Raw genomic sequence first — 19,327 nt, forward strand, 5'->3', positions numbered from 1 at the left:
GTTGTGAAGTTCGAGCTGGTCTTTGAGAATCGATAGCTATGAGATAGTCGGGCATCAGCCTAGTCGTGAATTCATTCACTGAATTTCACTTCACTTCATGTATAGCGAATAAAATAAATCTGAAAAGGCGATGTCTTGGCATTGAATTCGAATTCAGCTTTCGATTCCGGCCAATCAGGATCTAGGCTTTGTTTACTGACCCCTGATTCTCGGCTATCTCTTCCCGCAGGTCTAGACAAACCTTAACTTTAAAAGTCCCGAGCCGTTGAAGCCCGGACAGATCCGAATATCTAAACATTACTTTAAACATACCGGTACCGTATGCGTATCAACCGCAGTCGCATGTAATATACTACTAACGGCAGCAGTTTATTTACTTTCGGGGGGTCAACAGCACGCCTTTTTACTTTACGAGTTTAAAGCAAGCAAGCGTGCCGACCATTCCGGTTGGATTACCGCTTGGCAGCTGCGCTACACGTACAGAGTGCCTATAGGCCCTGATCATTCAGCTCAACAATATCATTGTCCGAAAGAAGGCAAGTATATCCGAGTACGACACTACGGAGACGCGCCACGGCATCTACGTAGTACCACGGTACAGGCGTAATTGTTACCCCTTGAGGATGCCTCAAAAGTTTAGTTTCCACTATAAACCCCCTGGTTACCCGACCCTCAAGGGTGTAACAATTACGCCTGTACCGTGGTATCTGTAGTAGTCGTTGTAACTCGGGACTCAACTTTTTGTACGGCTATTGGGACCTATTCTACGGCCAGAGATGCATATGCGGTCTTTTCCAGCAGCGTAGTGTTTGTTTCTTCATCATTCATTCATTCAGGTCCAGGCGCCACTTCGTGAGGATGCGCGATTCTATCCCAGCTGCATGGCAAACAGCAAACAGCACCAGCTTCTACGGCTCTGAGGCTGAGCTGAGCTGAGCTGATCGATTCGCCAGTGAGCACTCACTGGCTCTCGCGCAAGCGCCCGTCGGAGAGGTCCCCACTCGGGACATGATAATGATACACAAGCAGGATATATAAGCCGCTTGCTTCCATTCAGCTTATATAGTTCGGGATGCTGTGCCAATCTGTGCATTTCATTGCTGCCTTATTGCGTCAGCTACATATATATCTGCGTAGATCAATCTGCATACGGAGTCTAGATGCATGATCTCAAATCCCCGTGATTGGCACCACGATGTTACTCGAGGATTTTGATTTCTACCAAGTACCACCGCGAAATCAGATCCAAATTCCCCGCTTTTGATCCTATCTAATGTCTAGACTTCTTGAGCTTGCTGTCAACTTCGAGCTGTCCAAGGAGGAGATTGAGAGTATTGACAACCTGTATGAGCCGAGGAACGTTATGGGTATTGCTCTCGTAACTATAGATTTTAATATCACACTAATTGGGATGGAAATTAACAAGGCTCAAGCAATTTCTCCCGTGGAATTCACCGTTATCCTAGAAATATAGGGTGTTCCCCAGAGGTGTACACAGAAGAATGCCTCGTACACGATGTCCAAGTCATACTCCGACTACTACTGTAGGCGCTTGTGCCGGGAAGTCCACCACCCCCCGGAGCTATTCGAGTCATAGCAACGGATCTTCTGCCAGTTTTGGTCTTCTCGACCGTCAGTCTCCCAGTTCCCCAGTTTCTAATGGCTCTCCTCGCTCCTATTCGTCTAGCGTTTGGAGGGCCAGCCACCCCTCAAAGAAACCCACCACCTTCACAATACCCAATGAGTCACCTGGCATAGTCCGAGTGTTTAGTCGAGCGGATCAAGTCCCCCATCCGCAGCTCCACCAGGATCAACTGAGTAGGTCTCGGATGTCAGCCTGCTTGAGTGAGCTCCGCTCGTTGTTGAACCACTTCGACGAAGCGAGCAGCAGTTGCATCATGCACAGTTCCTTAAAACGCTTCAGGGTCGGTCTTAGGACATCACCACGCTCTGGCTATGAAAATGAGATCCTGCTACTGTACCAGCAGACCGACTTCCTCGATGGAAAACCCGCTTGCCACTTTCTGCTTGCCGCTGCGAGCTCCATCGCTGGTGGCCCTTGCCTAGACATCTAACAACCTATGGAGCTTGCAAAGTATATCTCTTCTGCATGAGTAGAAGCATTTACCCCGACCGAGAAACGAAAACGACATCTTACTGGAGGACAGAAGCCCATACTTCTGCATTTCCTGCAGCTTCTCTTTGCGAGTTATTTTCTCTAGAGATTGTGCTCATCACGGTGCAGTAATTGCAGCAGTGCAAAAGAAGAGCATGACTCTGAATCTGATGGTCGGCTACTGAGATTGAACCAGAATAGAGAACTGGTCAATATGACTCAAAGTGCCTCTGGCATGCGATGTTGTGATAATCAAGCCTTTTACTATATTGGTACATGCATACTCACCAGGGAAAGAGGGGCTAGATCTTGACGCTGTTGGACCAGCAATGAGAACCAGAAATTGTCCGTATAATTGAGCTCGCAAATATCCACAAGGCCGCACTGCGATGCCCTTTACGCCCAAACTCCTCAGTACAACCAGATCACTCCTAGTCCCTGTTCGCAAAATCCGAGATCGTCCCTAGCTTCTTCCCAGCTTGTGTCGTAGCCCCTGTCCTCTTCTCAACCTTCCTCCCAGTAGCTGTCGTAACTGATGGTTGTGTCACCCTGTGGATATTGAACGGGCTGCTCTCCGCCGCCGCATATGCATCAAAAGAGAACAAGCTTGTGAAGTAAAGCCCGAGGAACCCAATAATCGTATCGATGATGCTCTTGAAATTAAACGGTCGCGCCATTGATGCCCGATGCGATGAAGCTCCACCGAGGGTTCGTCCAACGGAGGAGTAGGCTGGAGCCGCAGCTCCGGCGAGCTTGACAGCCGCTTCGACGGCAGTCGTAAGGCTATTTTTATCGGCACCACGAATCGTGTTGATTACTTGGCCGGATTTGAAAATCATGAAGGTCGGCATGCTGGTGTCTGTTAGCTGGGGCCTTGGGGGCGAGGGAGAGGGGACTTGCGCTCTAACACCGTATTTCTGCGCAATCTCCGGCTGATTGTCGACATTGACTTTGGTGAAAGTGACACGGTTCGGCTTCGAATGCTTCGCTGCCAGGGACTCGTAGGTAGGAGCAATAGCTTTGCATGGTCCACACCAGTCTGCGTAGACTGAGGGGCGCTATTAGAATAGTTTGAATGGAGGGGCGGGGATATGAGCTTACAGTCTGCCACTACAACTGTCGAGGAGCTCAATAACTTGCTGAACTCTGCGGAAGATCCGATGCTAACACTTGAAGACATTTTGAGTATTAGTAGTTGAGTTGTGAAGCTGAGACTGAATGAATGGGATTGCGACGTCAGCTCAAAAGGGTCAAGACGGACATCTGGTTGCTTCGGGTGAAGGTTTTTCCGAGAATCTGCCAAGCGTGTGTAGTAATAGAACCTTCTACAGGACTCCAAGAATAACAGATGAAAGAAAAGCAGATTGATTTTGACTGGCCTCAGGTACTTCAGGTACTAGATGAAATATTACCCTAACAGGATAATAAAACTTAATGCCTGGATACTTCATATCTCAAACCGAGCTCGGTTCTCGTACCCCTCGATCACCCCGCCAAAGAAGCGAACTCGAGCCGTAATCAAAACACGAATATACGAACTACATGCCGCAGTGCAAACAGGTATTCCCATGAAAGCGAGCTGGGCTATTTAACCGTAGAGTTACGAAATACTACCAGTCATGTAAAAGTCTCACTCACTCTCCCAGCACATAGCAAACAATGAAAGTTGATGGAGAGAGCATCATTCCTACGTATCAAGAATGAGCCCTTCATTCAGGAGCAGATGACCATTTCTTTCCCTCTGCCAACCATATATCCCGCATATATGGTTTCAAAACATTTCGCATGTCCCCTAATCACACCAGATCATGACCCCTAGAAGCTCCGACTCGATCTCCACGGGCACCCTCACCCTGTTATTCTCCGAGAGAGGCCCTCTACTCCTAATTCAGGACCCAGATCTTGCGTCTGAAAGGGCAAGCACACTTGTGCCACCACTCTTCGCCCCACGGCTGCAGCTACACTGCTCGCTCGTACGCATATTTTGCGCCATCGTACTGGAACCAAGGAGCTGCGAAAGTTATTCCGGCTCGCTGCTCGGAGCCCAAAATGAGTCGTCGCTGGAAGGAAAGATCCCAGTTCAACGTACATGCTCTCGCGGTGGTTGGGGACGGGGATGGTCTTCTGGCCATTGCCAATATTCAGGCAGGTGTTGGAGTGGACCCAGGCGGTGGCTTTAGTGGCGCCATCTGCGATGTTGACTATGCCTCTGCTATTAGTATGGTAGTTGAGTTGACATGTTGTTGTTTCTTGTGAGGGGAGGCAGGTGAGACTGGCTGGGGTGGTGTTGGCGACGGCGCAGAGGCCGACTGTGAAGACGACTCCGAGAGAGAGGAGAAGGTGTAGTTACACTTGATGGACGTCGTTAAAAAACTTGCAGTAGTCTTGGTCCGTTTTTGGTTTCGTGTATATATCTGTGAGAGTCGGGAAGGCAGGAAGGTATAAGTTACAAGTAGTTCGAAGGGCTTCCCAGACCGGAAGGTACTGCTATTGGTAAAATAAAGTGACAGAGCTAGTGAACATGGAGAGCAATTTCTCAGGTATAACGCTTTTATATTACTCGTAATGACGGAAGTTTTAGCTCATATTCCTGACATTCCCAAGCTCCCATCGAATATCCATTGCCGAGCGAAGAAAATGCCCACTGTCGTTGAGGGTCGAGACAAATCTAAACTTATTTTCTCACTCGGAAATCATGAGCCCCCAACTTCAACTTGCGTAAATGTTACAAAATATCTCGAGTTACAAAAAAATATCAACACGACTAAGGAGCTAGCTATACTTGAGACTAGAGAAGACGATCGTAGGATCGGAAGTACATCTCGCAGCTTAGAAGCTATCAAAAGTAAACAAGAGAGCTCCTAGAACTACTTAAGCGAGCTTTGCTAATGTGATGAATGGTAGCCAGGAGAGAAAAATACAAAGAAAAATACTACCGAAGCAAAAGCGACCGATCAGGAAAGTTGCCTGATTGAAAGAAAAAGCATCGATGGACCCCCGCCGCCGAGAAGAAGAGAAAAAAAAACCCCCCAAATCCAATTCAAATTCGAAGAAAGAATGACCCCCGCGGAATTCCGATTGCCGAGCCATTTACTCCGTAGGAATCAGTGGAAGAATTGCTTCAGGGGTGGGGGGGGTGTAACTGCAACTGCAGGGAAGATAGACTGCGGACTCAAGCTTATATACTTATAATATTTGGCATACGTAGACAGCGAAAGCTTTTCTCCCACATAGGGGATTGGCCCTAAAGCTTATTCTCAACCCTTGCTTTTGGTGTCCTACGAGGGGGAGGGCTCTAACGGCTGATCTCAAGTCGGCGAAGAAGCCCCAAGGCTAAGCGATGAGCAAGTCAGGTAGAATATTTTGGATCATATTCAGTAGATATTTCAAAAACAGACGAATGGGATCTGTCTGATCTGGGGCCGTACAGATGCAAGCAGGTGACTGATTCATTTGCAGAGTTTATACTTTAAGAGGCCGATGGAGGAGTGCAGTGGAGGGGTCACCACGCCGGCGTCGTGGCCCAAAGTAACATTCTTGTTTCGGGAATATGATCGGGTCATGGCAGAAGAAAAGTTTTCACAGGGCCAGACAAAGTATTCATTTTAGAGCTTCGCTTGAGGCTTAGGGATCTCTTGGAAGAAGTCGCGGAAATGCTCACTCGCGATTGAACCAAGACCACGGAATCTATTCCTGCGAGAGGACCTCAGTTGTCTTGAATCAGTTTCCCTTCCATTATATACTCGAAAATGAACTCACCCGCGCAGACCTGCTCGCAGCTAATCAGACTTGGAAACCCCTTTGTTTACATCTTGAGTTCCTTGGACGCGGGCTGAGCCGTGTGGGAAATCTCTTCGATGGTATTTTCATGCTTGTTGTCGACACCGATATGAGCGTGATGGGGGTCCGCTACATTTAGCAGATCAGCTCCCTTCTCGGTGTGGTTTGCTCCGCCGAAGAGGATATCGATCTCCTCCAGTGGCGTTCCTTTGGTCTCGGGAATGCAGAACCAGACAAAAATTGCGAGGCAGATGTTGGTGGTCATGAAGAAGTAGAAGGACTTCAGTCCGCAGTTCTTGTAGAAGGTAGGGAAGAACTGGTTGAAGATTGCCTGCGCGACGTTCTGCATTTGCGAGCACCTGTGTTGATATTAGCTTTGGCATGGCAACAATCGGATCTAGGACGGCTTACATTCCAACGGCCTGGGACCGGACGTTCATGGAGAAGATCTCAGAAGTCCAAATCCAGGTGGTGGCTCCCCATGAAGGCTTGTAGAAGAAGATAAACAAGAACAGCATGGCGACGATGGCAATGCCGACTGGTTCTGTCTTCCCTCCTTCAGGTGTGTTTGGTGTCTGGGATCCAATGAGTGGAACGATAAGCATGCACGTGGCCATGCCCATAGCTCCCACAATGAACAAGAACTTTCTTCCAAACCTATCGACCGTCCATGTTGCGTTGAGGGTGAAGATTATACCCATCGAGGCGTTCATGGCGTTGATGAGGTTGATTTTGTCAAGAGATATCCAGACCTTCTTGTAGATGGTTGACGAGTATGAGTTGAGAGTACCTTGTCCCGAAAGCTGCTGTCCGATGTTGATGATGAAGGCCAGAATGAGACGCTTCCGTAACGATACGTCCTTCCACAATGCCAGGTACGAACCAGAAATGACTTCCTTCTCGAATGCAATAGCCTCTCGGATAGCCAGAATCTCATCCTCGACTTCTTGTTCGCTACCTCTGAGTCGAGTAAGAGAACAACGAGCATCTTCGATACGGTCGCCATGTTGGATATACCATCTATCAATTGGAATTTGTTAGCTTTGTTGCAACGAATACGCTAGAGCTTTCGGGTAATTATTCTACTAACCTGGGGCTCTCGGGCATGAACGGTAGTTGGCAGATGATGAGAATTGGCACGAGCATTTGGAAGATGACCTTATGCGATTTTTTCCGTAAGCATGACTTCTTTTGTATGTTTCAAAATCAAGTAAAGACTTTTTGGGACACGGATTCGAGCAAATTGCTGATACAGCCCAAAATAAGGAGTTAATAGTCAGGAAATTGTACTTACGACCATCTTCCAGCTCCACTCACCAAGAGACATTTTACTCTTACCACATGCGTAGTTGACCCAGTAAGCAATGAAAGAGCCGACCGAAAAGAAAAGTTGCCAGAAAGACATGACTTTTCCACGGATCTCTGAAGGCGTGATCTCGCCGATGTATACGGGCCCGGCAGCTGTTTAATTCAGTCACTACGGTCAATATTTCAGTTCAGAATGTCAGACTTACTCAGGGCCATTCCTTGTCCCACACCAATCAAGACTCGGCCGAATATGAACACACCGAGCTGGTGGCGTGGAGCGAAGGTCTGGATGATAGTCGCGATCACAGTGATAAAGCAACCAATACCCGTTCCCGCTCTTCTCCCAAGCCAGTCTGCCTGAGTCGATTGTTAGATCCTGTTTGGGCAGAGAGTGTTCGAAGATTGAGAGAATCGGATAGCAGCAAGCATGAGAATGACTTACAAAAGGACCACCCAGAAACCATCCGGCCACAATGGCACCTATCGAATAAGAAGTGTTGATCAAGCCAAGCAAATTTGTATCCTACAAACCGGGTCAGTTAGATCTCACCAAGTTTCCGATAATATGGCTCACAGGGCTCTCGGTGTCGAAATTGAAGTATGCAAGCCAGGGCTTGTTCGCTTGAACAGCGTTGAAAACAGCGGCATCGTATCCATAGAGAACCATGCATCCAGCTGCGACCAATGCAGCATACCAGTTGTATACTCGTGTCTTGTGCATCATGTTGGCGGTTGCGAATTGACGGCTTCGAGGAAAGAGGAGATTAGCCTTGGTCTCTCGCTAGAAGATCCCGAGTCTGGTGCAGAGATGAAGGGCGGGCGGCAAGAAGAGCAGCGACCCTGCCTTATATATTCAAAAGAGACATCCTCCTCATTTTTTCCCATGCCTCAACATTCGATAAAGTTTGCAGGGTCGCTTCCCATGTTGACCGAGAGGATGGCTAAGCACCAACCCCAAGCTTTCGGGCAAGCCAAGATGGTTCATCGCGGATCCCCGCGACGAGAGCGTGGAGAGCCCGCATGCACAGAGCAACGAAAAAGGCTTCTTGTTGGTCGTACGTGTGGTGTTGTGGATAAAAACATGGCGGAAATCTGTCGACATATCTTCCGCAAATCAAAGCTTGTCGTTTCATTATTGACTGAGAGGATGTACATGCGATCTACGCAGGGGGTTATACAGGCTAGGTTCCTGCATGGCGACCTCGCCGTTGTCACCGTCGCCGCCGCATTCCCAGCCTCTCACTCAGGAGTTAGAGCCGACGTGTAGACAGTAGATCTCAAAAGTCGAATCTCGGAGTAAGACCTTGGCAGTTGAGCTTGTTCTGGCGCCAGTGAGCTTGTTCTGACCTACATGAGCAGCCGAGCCCCTGAAACCCCGAGCCGAGAGCCTGGAGCGCAAGCGAGAAGGCCTCAACAAACAACCTTTGTCGGTGAACGTTTCCACGATCAAGAATCAAGGCAAATATATTTACGTGCGAATCCAAATAAATCGCACTGCGAAATTCTGGACTCACCCTTTCTTCTCATCGAATCGAATTGCTTGAATGACAGACCTGGACATTTTCACTTGCACTTTCACCTGGTTCATGTATCCAAAACCACTGGGGTGGTTTCTCTCTCTCTCCTCACCCAAATCATCTATCCAGATGATACTCGCTCATGGGGTTTCCTCTCTAGCCTTGGCCCCATAAACCTGAAGTGTACGACTGTCCAAAGGCTGGAAAACCTTCTCAGTATGACAACCAACTATCTTTCCAAAACCAGTTGGCCACAGCAAAAACATATCATATTGATATTCCAGGTTGCCTGAACTTCTGGAAAAAAGAAAATATCAAAATGTTGTTGGAGGTTGCGTGCGAGTCCTTCTGCTGCGAGAGCTGTCCAAGCAATGTACAGAAAATCGTGCCTTGACGATGACGTATACCCTATATTTGGACTGATCGGTAAAAATCGATGAGATGGTTTCACCTCGGTCTCTTCGAGAAAAGAAGTTTCGTCGGCCCTCTCCGAGATCCGAAGTTGGAGCAGTAGTAATGGACGTGGTAGGAGAGTAAATTGGTAGTTGAGAGTGGTCTAAGAACGATTTTACGAGCAACAGTGAAATATTTGGAATGCGGATGGGTTGGTCATTGAAGACACGATACACACCAGACTCGGAATAACAGAATGAACGATTGTGGGAAGCCTGGATGTAGCTTTTGTGGGAGCTATCAAATTTAATTTTTATTGTTTTAAGCTTTAGGCTCGGATCTCAATTGGAAAGCAGGTGCGTCGGACTGAGGAAAAGGTTGCTTCAAGTTCCTTCCGAGAAGTCATAACTGGCCCACCGACTAAGTAGATTTTGAAGAGCTGAGGGGGGGGCTCATACTGGACCGTTGAACTCAGCCATCTCCGTAGCCAACTTTCAGTCTCCCACTTAAGCAAAAGTTCTACCTCGGGAAACCTCTACGTCAGGAAATTGTAAATGATTTCTTGAGGCCACGACCTAACCGAAGCTTGTCTGTCTATTTTCAAGTCAAAAATCAGTCAATACGAGGTTCATACAACAGGTAACGTTGAGCTATGGTTTGTTTACATCTCGCCGAGTCAAAGCGAGCCAGAGATGATTGACTTTCTTTAGCACTACAGAAGTTAGAACTGAACACCGTGCAAAATCCAAAACCCCCACCACCTTTCAACATTGAACTTCCACTCCGTGCGAGAATATGAGGATAAAATGACAAATAGAAAACAAAAATATACAGTTCGGTGTGTGCCACCAATGTCGCAGATGTTCCGTCTCGTATTGCCGAGGTCTTACAATACGCACTTTACTGTACTACGTTACAAATACAATTCATCCGACAGTCTTGGACTGCTGGAAGCAATAACACAAACCATACTTATACTGCCACTACATCGACCTCCGTCAATCTCACGATGATTTTGCCTCTTTCCCCCAGTATGCGGAAGAGTCGTCCGCCCTGCGCTGGGCAAGACACAGCCGACTGCATCACCAATACACAGCAACCGATAACAGACCCGTCGCCCTAATGCTTCCATATCACTCCTACGATCTACCTCGAAGCGTTCTTCGCAATGTCAAATTTCATGCTTCTAGCAGCGCCCCGGAGCATAGCCCACAGGCCGCCCATCCGTCTCTCGAGGCCGTCTCGTCGAGCCCTGATGACCCTCCCCGCCTTCTCCCTCGAAGGCAAGACCTGCATCGTGACGGGTGCAGCTCGCGGCCTTGGAGAGGAGTTCCTCACCGCATTCGCGCTCAGCGGTGCCCGTGGAGCATGCATAGACCTGTCCTTCGAGGCAGGGGAGCAATCGATCAAGCACATCAGCGAGTACATCTCCTCCCAGCCCTCGACGGCCTCCACCTGCAAGCCCGAATGGCGCGTCTACGCCTGCGACGTAACCTCCGAGGCGCATATGGGTGACACCTGGGACTCCATCGTCCAGGACTCTGGGCAGGTCGACGTCGTCGTCACGGCGGCCGGGATCGTAGAGAACTTCGAGGGGGAGAAGTACCCGTTCGATCGCTGGCGGAAGATCTTTGATGTCGATGTCCACAGGAGCTACCTCTTTGCGAGGGCGGCGGGTAGGTATTGGATCGAGAACAGACGGAAGGGAAACTTGATCTTGGTTTCGAGCATGAGCGCCCAGGTTTGCGTCAGGCCGCCCAGGTTTGCGTCAGGCCCCAGAAGCAAGCGGTGTACAATGCGGTCAGTGGCCTAGGTCTCTCAAGCGCAAAGTATTCAATGATCGGGGGGCTCTAATAGAGTGTGTAATCCAAAGCTGCGGTTTCGTTGATGGCAAAAGTCTCGCGACGGAAGTATGTTTGCCTCTCTCTCTGCCTTTCAAGCTTCCGGGCACTGACACCGATAGTGGGGATCAAGAAATATTCGTGTCAACAGTCAATGTCCCGGCTACATGAGAACCGACCTCATAAGAGATCTTCTGGAGAAGGAGGGCAAGCATATTGAAGAGGGATGGGCCAAAGAATTCCTCCGGGCCGTCTCGCCCATCCAAGTGAGTTACAAGGCACGATCGTCTGGATGTCTAGCGATGCCAGCTCTTTTCTCAACGGCAGCGAAATTGTAACTGTGCCTGGCTCCTCGGCTGAGATGGCATCGTCAATTTATCTCATCATCTCTGATGCTTTGCATGTCGTAGATGGAGGGTACACATGCTGGTGAGGGAGACGCCTTCAGAGGCTTCCAGCTTGGAGGCCGGGATCAACAAACGTTCACCCTGATCAGTCATCGTGACATCCACAGAACATCCTTCTAATTTGCTCTTCAGCCGCTTTTACAAATGCTAGCCTGATCAGGACTCTGTGCACTTTCCTCGCCCCGATCATTTCTTTGGGTACATTATCATCTAAACTTCTGGAGTTTCATAAGAAGATCATAGCCCCCAGCCACCTCTTTGCAGCTTAGCGAGTCCACCGGCTTCATGCCTCGGCTCAACAGATCGTCGCATGAAGGGATCAGGAGTGCCCAGTGAAATGATAAGCTCCTCAACCTTTTGTTTCATGATCATGGACCGAGCATCAAATCCTCTTTCATCTTGTGAACGGGTCATGGCTTTAAGTGAGGCCACTCCCATCTCTTCTGTATCACACCCAACTTTGAAAGTTTCTTCGTCTTTCATCGGGTCGACCTCCCTCGTCAGTCGCACTGCCAAATCATCTCCTGTGCTGGACACTCGAATACACTTTTTTATCTAATTAATCCATCCATACCACCCAGCCTTCACATAACGCCTAATATCGACTCTTCAAGCCGACAACCCGCGCTGTCCTACAGAATCTCATCATGCGCGTCTCCTCCTCAACCCTCGTCGCCATCCTCTTCGCTAGTTGCGTTTCGTCTCGCGTAATTCCGGCATGGATGATCAATGATCCACCGGTGGCCGTCAACACTCGCCAAGTATCCGACTTGAAGGCCGTCAGACACGCTGAGGCGTCGGAATTCACAAAGAGGATCGACGACAGGACGGAGTAGGAGTGATTGATGGATAGATAGGAGGTTTCGCCGGGCGGAACAGCACCGGTCGAAACAGTATCGGCCGACGGAATGAGGATGAATGCACGAGTTAATGGAGGATGATTGGGTGTAATTTTGTATGGAAATGCGGTAGAGGGGACGTTATCATGATGGATGACAATTCCGAGGAAGGTGTGGAAGCAGTTGGGAGTTGATACTAAGGAGTGCGGAAGCCTGGGTTCGCCCTTCACTTCTAGGGGTACTGGAAACCCAATCAATCACACGATTTGCACATACCACTTTTTGCGTTCTGTTTCTCCAATTTCAATCTGCGAACTTGGCTTTTCCGCGCTTGACGCACAGGTCGGAGCGGATGACCCATTTCTCGCCCTCTAATACCTCTCTTCCTTCATGCTGTAGGGAGGTTAGTTGCCACTCTTCCAAGGGAAAGGGTGGATAGACTTACCAGCATGCAGTCGTTGCCATGCTTGTGCAGCAAACACATCCCCGTCTCTAGCCCGACTACAACCGGCTCCTGGACCACATTCTTCTTCCCCCCAAACGTGATCTCGTCTGGATAAAAGGCCGTCTCGCCACCTATGCACCCCGTCTTCGGAGACGTAAGGTACAGCAGCATAGTCCAGGTAGTCTTTACGGGCGTCGGCGTCGGTTTGGTAGCCAAGGTCAGTACGTTGGATTCATCGTCTGGCGCGGGACATTAGGTACGATGATACAATAAAGGTCGGAGGAGGGAACCTACAATGGCAATCGAAGAATTGTCCTTTCGTGTACCTGTAGATTCTGATGGAGGGATTGAGACCAACGACTTCGCCTCCCCTAAGCTCGGCATCAGCTGATCTACTCCTCTTCAGATCACGAGACCAAAAGATAGATAGATGCCGTGATCAGTTACCTACCACAACTCTCTCCTCTGCTCCTTCGACATGACCATCACTCCCTCCTCGCCCTCCTCGCCCTCCCCATCATCTTCATCTCGCCCACAAACCAACTCCTGCAGCCCCGTCTCAAGCCATAGCCGATTCGCGAAGCCCTCGTCTAACACCTGGAACCGGTCGTTGAACCGGAGCGCGTCCCCTTTCTTCGGCTTGCCGGGCGTCGTGGTGAGCGGGAGTTTCTCAAGAAAGGACACGTAGCTTCTGCACAGGCTGGAGGTGAAGAAGTTAGGGATTGTGAGGATCTGGGAAGGGAGGAGAGAGTGAAGTTTAAGGTCTGAGGAAGGGATGAGCGGCTTGAGGGGAGGCCAGGAGGGGAGAAGGGGAGGAGAGGGGGCTGGAGTGGCGATTTTGGATTTCGGGTTGGAATGTTTCTTTGGAGGCATTTCAGAGGCGCTGATGGATCGGGATCGTAATTGAAAGAGAGCGGATTTGTTTGATATCTCGGAGTTGATGTCTGATATCGGGGCTACGGTGGCCGGGTGGACCCCCTTTTCAATCGTCAACGTCCCCCTGCTCTGGCCTTCTCTCTCTTCTCTCCTCAACAACCTCACTTCAACAACAGCAACAACATCATCAAGACAATACCACGAACTCGAACTTGGACTGGCGGGTCTGTCTGGTCACGATGCAATGTCTCAAGCTGAAACTGCGGAGGGTGTACCCCATATAAGATGATTGGAACGATCAGAAGCGCGCCATATATCTCTACATTCCTATCCTCCTCACGCGCGATCGCGATGGATGTCTGGCATGGCGCGCGTTGCCATGGGCCATCAGTATATCCATGCAACCCCTCTTATTGAATTTTTCTTAATCGATTACTTTTGTCTTCCGACCAAACTCTACAACATTCACTCTTTTTTCCAATAAACACTCTTTTCTCAATACAGCACAGGCCTGTATCGCCTCAGCAATATGGCTAATTACTGCTTCTTGTGTACTCTCATTTGGGCTCTTTGCTTTATTCCTACCTATGCAATCTTGCTGCCAGGCCGGGCAGCCTGGAACCAAACTAAACGCTCCGAGCAAACTGGGCGCAACCAAGTCGGAAACCCAGCGAAGACCACGACCACGACAAATCCCTATGTCTTCTCGGCCCCGTCTGCCCAGGTCGTGTTACCGAGCCCGACGTCCGAGGGAGCGACTGTCGCTTCTGTCGTGTCGGTCTATGAGGTGTGCAATATGCCAGGATCGAGCACGACGACCTGCTCGACGGTATTTGAGACGGTCACGGAAGAGGCGTGCTCGACTGTGTTGACCTATGCGTTCTCGAAGACGACCATTAGCGAGTGCACGCATAATGTGACGTTCTCGACGCATGTCGATTTCGCTCTTTCGACAACGACATTGCCAGTGACCAGCGGAGCTCAAGCCACCATCACGCCGTCTACGTCAATCATTACCTATGCGCAAAGCACAGTGTCGTACTATGCCGCTCCTTGGCAATCACTCGCGGCCGATACTCCCACCGGTATTACGGTGTTGATCTGCACTACCGACTTCAACGGCATCGAGACGTGCTCTCTGATCGAAGAAGTCTGGGTTGTACATACGATATTCGTGCCCGTGACCGCAACCAGCACCGTCTCTCTCTCAACGTCCTTCTCTTCTGTTGGTGCCCCGGTGTTTCTCCGCGAGATTCCCCAAATGCTAATAGCGCCAGGACGTCGTGCTGCTCCTCGGCGCAACCCAAAGCCTCGTAGCACCGGCAGGCGAGTTTTCCCTTTCAACCATCGTCGAGTATTCCACCATGTCCCCTAACGCCACAACCTCGACCTCCATCTTGACCATCAGCAGCGATGGCGTAGCTGTAGGAATCGCTTCCACTCCAGTCACTAGAAACGAGACTTCGACGACCACGAAGACCCGCACAGTCAGGATCACGGGCCCAACTGTGACGGTTACCAAGACCTTGAATCGGGCGGGAGGGTCTGGAGGATCCAACAGCTCCGCGGAAGTGAAGTATGTTGTCCCCTCGATGGCAGAAGACAAGCAGTATGCTAACAGGGCTACAGCACCACGGCGGTGACGTCGCAAATCACAAGCACCATCGCACAGCGGGTGAGTTCTCCCCAACCTTCTCATCAAGACCATTTCTTCTTCTTCTTCTTCTTCTAATCTTCATAGCAGATGGACAATGGGACGATGATCAGCAGGTGACGCCCAACGGACTCGAAAGCAAAAGGAGCGAAAGAGGTACTTGCAGGCCAAGGCCTCGGTGGAGATGTAGCTCTCTAGAGCCTTGTATGAGATCATTTGTTTATCTCCATGCTATTTGTTTTTCCCCCGCACGGTTTGCATCTTTAGCTCCCTCTCCTCTACAAATGCATTGATATTATTGCTAGAGTAGCCCAGCCTGGTTATCTCAATACAGAATACGAAGTAGGCCCCTTTCCAACATGAAGCACATGCACATTTGTCAGCACGTCACTAATATTCACAAGTTCATAATTTCATCTCATCTCGTTCGACCTTCTTAATACCTTAAGAAGTTAGTAGGTGCTTTCTTTTCTATCTTGGGATTTGGGATACCTCAGCTCAATGACATGACAGAAGTGATAATTTGCGGCGTGGAAGATCAGTGAGTAGTGGCTTTCACTTTCAGAACTTTCACAGCAGGATGAAATCCAAATCTGCGCCAGTGGCAGAGAAGCGAAAGCGAATCATCGAAGGGGTTCACAACATCGAGCTCTACTTTCATGCTCAATCAAAAAAAAACCCCCATTTTTTGTTTTATCTTGCTCATTTCCTTCTACGCAAGATTACACGGAGTAGGAGTACAGCAATACATAATCCGTACAAAGTACATGCCGACGGTGGCCGTGTCTCGGGAATAAAAAAAACCCCAAGCGGAAATGAGTGGAGCTCCGAAAAAGAAAAAAGAAAAAAGGCCATCGTCTCGAGGGCGTGCGAGCGCTGGACCCGCACGAGAGAGAGAGAAGGGATTGATTCATGCGCGGCGCTTGGGCGGGTCGTCCCTGAGTCAATAGTGCAAAATCGACAAGGTGTCTTATAAAAAAAAAAAGTATTGAAGAAAGCCGGCCCCGCAGCAGGCAAGGGCACTGATTTCTCCAATCGCAAAACGAAACATGTTCAGCGCCGAAGAATTTCGATAGAAAGGTTTGATTTCATGTCGATGCCATTCATTTCATTTCATTTCATTTCATTGCCCACGCGACGGACTCGCTTATTACTTCTTTCGGTGGCCGCATTGCTGCCCACCCCCCCCCCATTGAAGTAAGGAACTGCCTGAGCAGGCGCTTGACAGGTATTCGATTGAGTATCCTTTATTTGTTTTACGTAAGGCAGGCAACGTGGTGCGAGCACGTTGCAGTGGCAGTGAGGTTGGGAATGCAAATTTCCCGGAGAAGCATCGAGGTACCGGTACCTATCTATCGGCTGATCTGATCATGGAACAGGAAAGAGGCTGGCTGAGACGGGTCATGTAGAACAGGGGTAAAATAGTTGGAAGAAGTCCTGTGTGTATCAGTATCGCAAGATCGGAATGTAGCTGTGGAATTTCGCTAGAAGCCAACCCATGACTTTTCCAGAAGAGGAAGACAAAGCGGATTGTTGGTGACGTGAAGTTCGATGTCCATGTCCGTAGAAGATCAATAGGAGAGAGGCTATCTAGCATTTCTTCACACATTTATATGGACTTCAGTTCGGGTCGATGCCCTTGTACCTTGTGTACCTTGTACCTTCCTTGCACAGGGAATTGTTCGAGTGCGTCTACAGTAACGCACCTATTGTCACTCACTTGTTGTTCACCCTTTCGCGCTAGTACAGCTAACGGTCAGGTAAAGCAGTAACTCAGACATATCTAGATCCTAACATTCAATGCTGCAAACCGATCTCTAGCGTAAGGCACGCTGCTGTGATATCATTCTGAATTTCCGATCCAGCATCTCGGCTCATATCCTGCCGCACAGGTTACATGGTCTCCCGGCTTGTGGGTGCGTGAAGGCAGACGAAGACGAAGACAAAAGACACAGGCATCAATCGGCATCTGTGGCTGCCCATATCCCGAAAGTCCACATATTAAACGCTGTATGTAACCTCGTACAAAGCAGTTCCATCTGATTCCCCAAAAGAGGGGTCGAATCTCCAAGAGTGATCAAGCGAAATAGCGTCTCACGATCCGGTCACCGTCTCACTTTTGACACTGTGTGGGGATCTTACTCCGCAGTTGATACATACAGGAAGACAAAAGCTCGGCAAACATACTTCCTTCCTAGCGCCCTCGTAATTAATTCTTCTCTCGAAGAAAAAAATCAAAAACGAAAGACCTCATAAATAGAGCGAAAGAAGCAATGTAAATTTTTTTGGGTGGGGCGTCTTGTTTGTTGCCTTTTCAAGTGCCGGGCCTCCACGTCTTGGCAGCTTAAAAAATTAATGTCACACTCCGCGTGGGACTCGAACCCACAACCTCAAGATAACATCTGTATCGCGGACACCGTGATCTCATCTCACCGCGACGATACCAGGACCTCAGGATAGAAGTCTTGCGCGCTACCATTGCGCCAGCGGAGCGATGCAGTCGACCAGGGAAGCCAACAACGCTGATAATGTTTTCGCGAAAAGTAATTTAGTATATGTACCAAACAAAAATATTTTCACGCTACCGATCTCCATCTCGGCAAGAAAGTGGGGTTGGATACCTTGCAGCCTTGAATCTTTCCAATTTTGCCTTCCCTCTCAGCGATCTGTGAATCCTTCAAAGGTACTTTGCTCTCTTAATCTATTTGCGACTTTAGCGCCATCGCATTAGAGCTCTTTGCTCAATGCGATAATCTATGTCATGGACTACTGGACTACGGTACGGATGCGATGGAAGTAAGTCACAGTCACCGAGCCGTTATTCCTCAAACTCTTCAACTTCAGGCTCGAAATATGCGCCGCGGGTGTTTTTTATGGGAAATGACAACGTTTTCTTTTATCACTACCTGGGAATGGTGGAAAATCTTCCATTCAAAGTGCAAGCTCTGGCATATGCTTAACTGCCATAAATGCCTAGCATGGCGATCCTGCAACCCAGCTGGTCTACCGTACCTACGTACAACACCACGCAGACCATGCTCCTTCCAGCTTTCCCGCTTCTTCAGCGAATCTATTTTGCTACCCAAAAGAAGACTCCAAATCCACAACAAACGCCTTCCGTGGCAACGAAGCGCTTGTCCAACGGCCCCATGGTGGATATTCCGTTTGCTGCTTATCCGCCGATGGATGACAGAGCACACGACCCAGAAAGAATCGAATGACACGAAATATCGAGATCCCAAATACGCGGGCCACCCCCTCGTCGACTCGGAGAATAGAAAGCGGACCATGCCGAGTCCCGTGAACGCCGTCCCTTCCTTTGCTTCCAAAATAAAAGAAAAAAGTTCTTTGTCTCCTGCTCTCCTGTTCTCCTCTTCTCGTTATCATCGTTCTGTTGCCCTCAGATCGGGTGTCTGTCTGTATTTCATTTTGGAAGGCTCATCTCATGCCGATGAGGTTCTGGTAGCAGCTACGAGTCTCCCATCTCTTAACTTCTGTCGTAGTAGCTGCTTTCGTCTCGCTTTGCGATTTCGAGGTAGGGTAGTTTGGGTGAGCCCTCTTCGGGAGAGGAACCGTACATGTGCAATCCCCCTACGGTGCCATGCAGTTCTGTTTGGTAGGGGTACGTTTGTTGTTCGTACGTTAGGCCCAGCACTATGATGACGCTGCGTGTTTACCCTGAGATTAGCAAAAGCTCACGGGATGTCCGTCGGGAAGAAAGAAAAAAAAATATATTATACACATACACAAGAATCAATGCCAAGCTCAGACATCTCGTCGCTCGCTTCGTCGGCGAAAGCCACAAGCCCGCCTTTAGGTCGGATTGCAGACGCATGGCGAAGAAATCCGATTCATGGAGGTTCGAAACGACGATAGATGGGCTTCGCTTAGGCATTGTATTGCGTTGTAGGGATCTCAATCAAGAGCGCCAAAGGAAAGTGCGACTCTTTCAACAGCGTGTGTGTAGTTAGTTACAAAGGAGTGTGTGGTGAGAGTTAGTCCTGTTGCGGACTTCCGGAAGTCGACGAAGATAAAAACAAAGAGAAAAAAAATGAGAGTGTGTGGTTTTGGGCTTCCAGAAATGCGCAAAGCTGCCTATCTTTGCTTTCGAGGAGGATTCCCCGCCCTACTTGAGGCAATCCTTAAGATGA

General features: G+C 49.2%; 7 protein-coding genes across 7 annotated transcripts; 3 read left to right on the plus strand and 4 right to left on the minus strand.

Moving 5' to 3' along the window:
- Window positions 1–2,547: 2,547 nt before the first annotated feature.
- Window positions 2,548–3,296, minus strand: L3040_006049 (uncharacterized protein; the record flags this gene model as incomplete). The annotated part of the gene is made up of 3 exons (XM_066156269.1): window positions 2,548–2,968; window positions 3,017–3,164; window positions 3,218–3,296. 3 exons carry the CDS (start codon window positions 3,294–3,296, stop codon window positions 2,548–2,550), a joined length of 648 nt encoding a protein of 215 aa, XP_066011277.1.
- Window positions 3,297–3,924: 628 nt separating this feature from the next.
- On the plus strand, window positions 3,925–4,462 carry L3040_006050 (uncharacterized protein; the record flags this gene model as incomplete). Its single annotated transcript, XM_066156273.1, has 3 exons — window positions 3,925–4,022; window positions 4,075–4,334; window positions 4,383–4,462. 3 exons carry the CDS (start codon window positions 3,925–3,927, stop codon window positions 4,460–4,462), a joined length of 438 nt encoding a protein of 145 aa, XP_066011278.1.
- Window positions 4,463–5,921: 1,459 nt separating this feature from the next.
- Window positions 5,922–7,928, minus strand: L3040_006051 (uncharacterized protein; the record flags this gene model as incomplete). The annotated part of the gene is made up of 7 exons (XM_007288509.2): window positions 5,922–6,255; window positions 6,308–6,916; window positions 6,987–7,054; window positions 7,191–7,357; window positions 7,411–7,561; window positions 7,647–7,727; window positions 7,779–7,928. 7 exons carry the CDS (start codon window positions 7,926–7,928, stop codon window positions 5,922–5,924), a joined length of 1,560 nt encoding a protein of 519 aa, XP_007288571.2.
- Window positions 7,929–10,282: 2,354 nt separating this feature from the next.
- On the plus strand, window positions 10,283–11,482 carry L3040_006052 (uncharacterized protein; the record flags this gene model as incomplete). The annotated part of the gene is made up of 4 exons (XM_066156283.1): window positions 10,283–10,914; window positions 10,988–11,024; window positions 11,078–11,221; window positions 11,366–11,482. 4 exons carry the CDS (start codon window positions 10,283–10,285, stop codon window positions 11,480–11,482), a joined length of 930 nt encoding a protein of 309 aa, XP_066011279.1.
- Window positions 11,483–12,504: 1,022 nt separating this feature from the next.
- On the minus strand, window positions 12,505–13,519 carry L3040_006053 (uncharacterized protein; the record flags this gene model as incomplete). Its single annotated transcript, XM_066156291.1, has 4 exons — window positions 12,505–12,594; window positions 12,647–12,885; window positions 12,941–13,017; window positions 13,098–13,519. 4 exons carry the CDS (start codon window positions 13,517–13,519, stop codon window positions 12,505–12,507), a joined length of 828 nt encoding a protein of 275 aa, XP_066011280.1.
- Window positions 13,520–14,051: 532 nt separating this feature from the next.
- On the plus strand, window positions 14,052–15,296 carry L3040_006054 (uncharacterized protein; the record flags this gene model as incomplete). The annotated part of the gene is made up of 5 exons (XM_066156296.1): window positions 14,052–14,747; window positions 14,800–14,876; window positions 14,934–15,098; window positions 15,152–15,197; window positions 15,267–15,296. The coding sequence occupies 5 exons, from the start codon at window positions 14,052–14,054 to the stop codon at window positions 15,294–15,296; spliced, it is 1,014 nt and encodes a 337-aa protein (XP_066011281.1).
- Window positions 15,297–18,663: 3,367 nt separating this feature from the next.
- On the minus strand, window positions 18,664–19,071 carry L3040_006055 (uncharacterized protein; the record flags this gene model as incomplete). The annotated part of the gene is made up of 2 exons (XM_066156299.1): window positions 18,664–18,841; window positions 18,923–19,071. 2 exons carry the CDS (start codon window positions 19,069–19,071, stop codon window positions 18,664–18,666), a joined length of 327 nt encoding a protein of 108 aa, XP_066011282.1.
- Window positions 19,072–19,327: the final 256 nt, after the last annotated feature.

The sequence above is a fragment of the Drepanopeziza brunnea genome, assembly GCF_022702325.1.
Source record: "Drepanopeziza brunnea f. sp. 'multigermtubi' strain 214-2 chromosome Unknown ctg10, whole genome shotgun sequence".
NCBI classification, from domain to species: Eukaryota; Fungi; Ascomycota; class Leotiomycetes; order Helotiales; family Drepanopezizaceae; genus Drepanopeziza; species Drepanopeziza brunnea.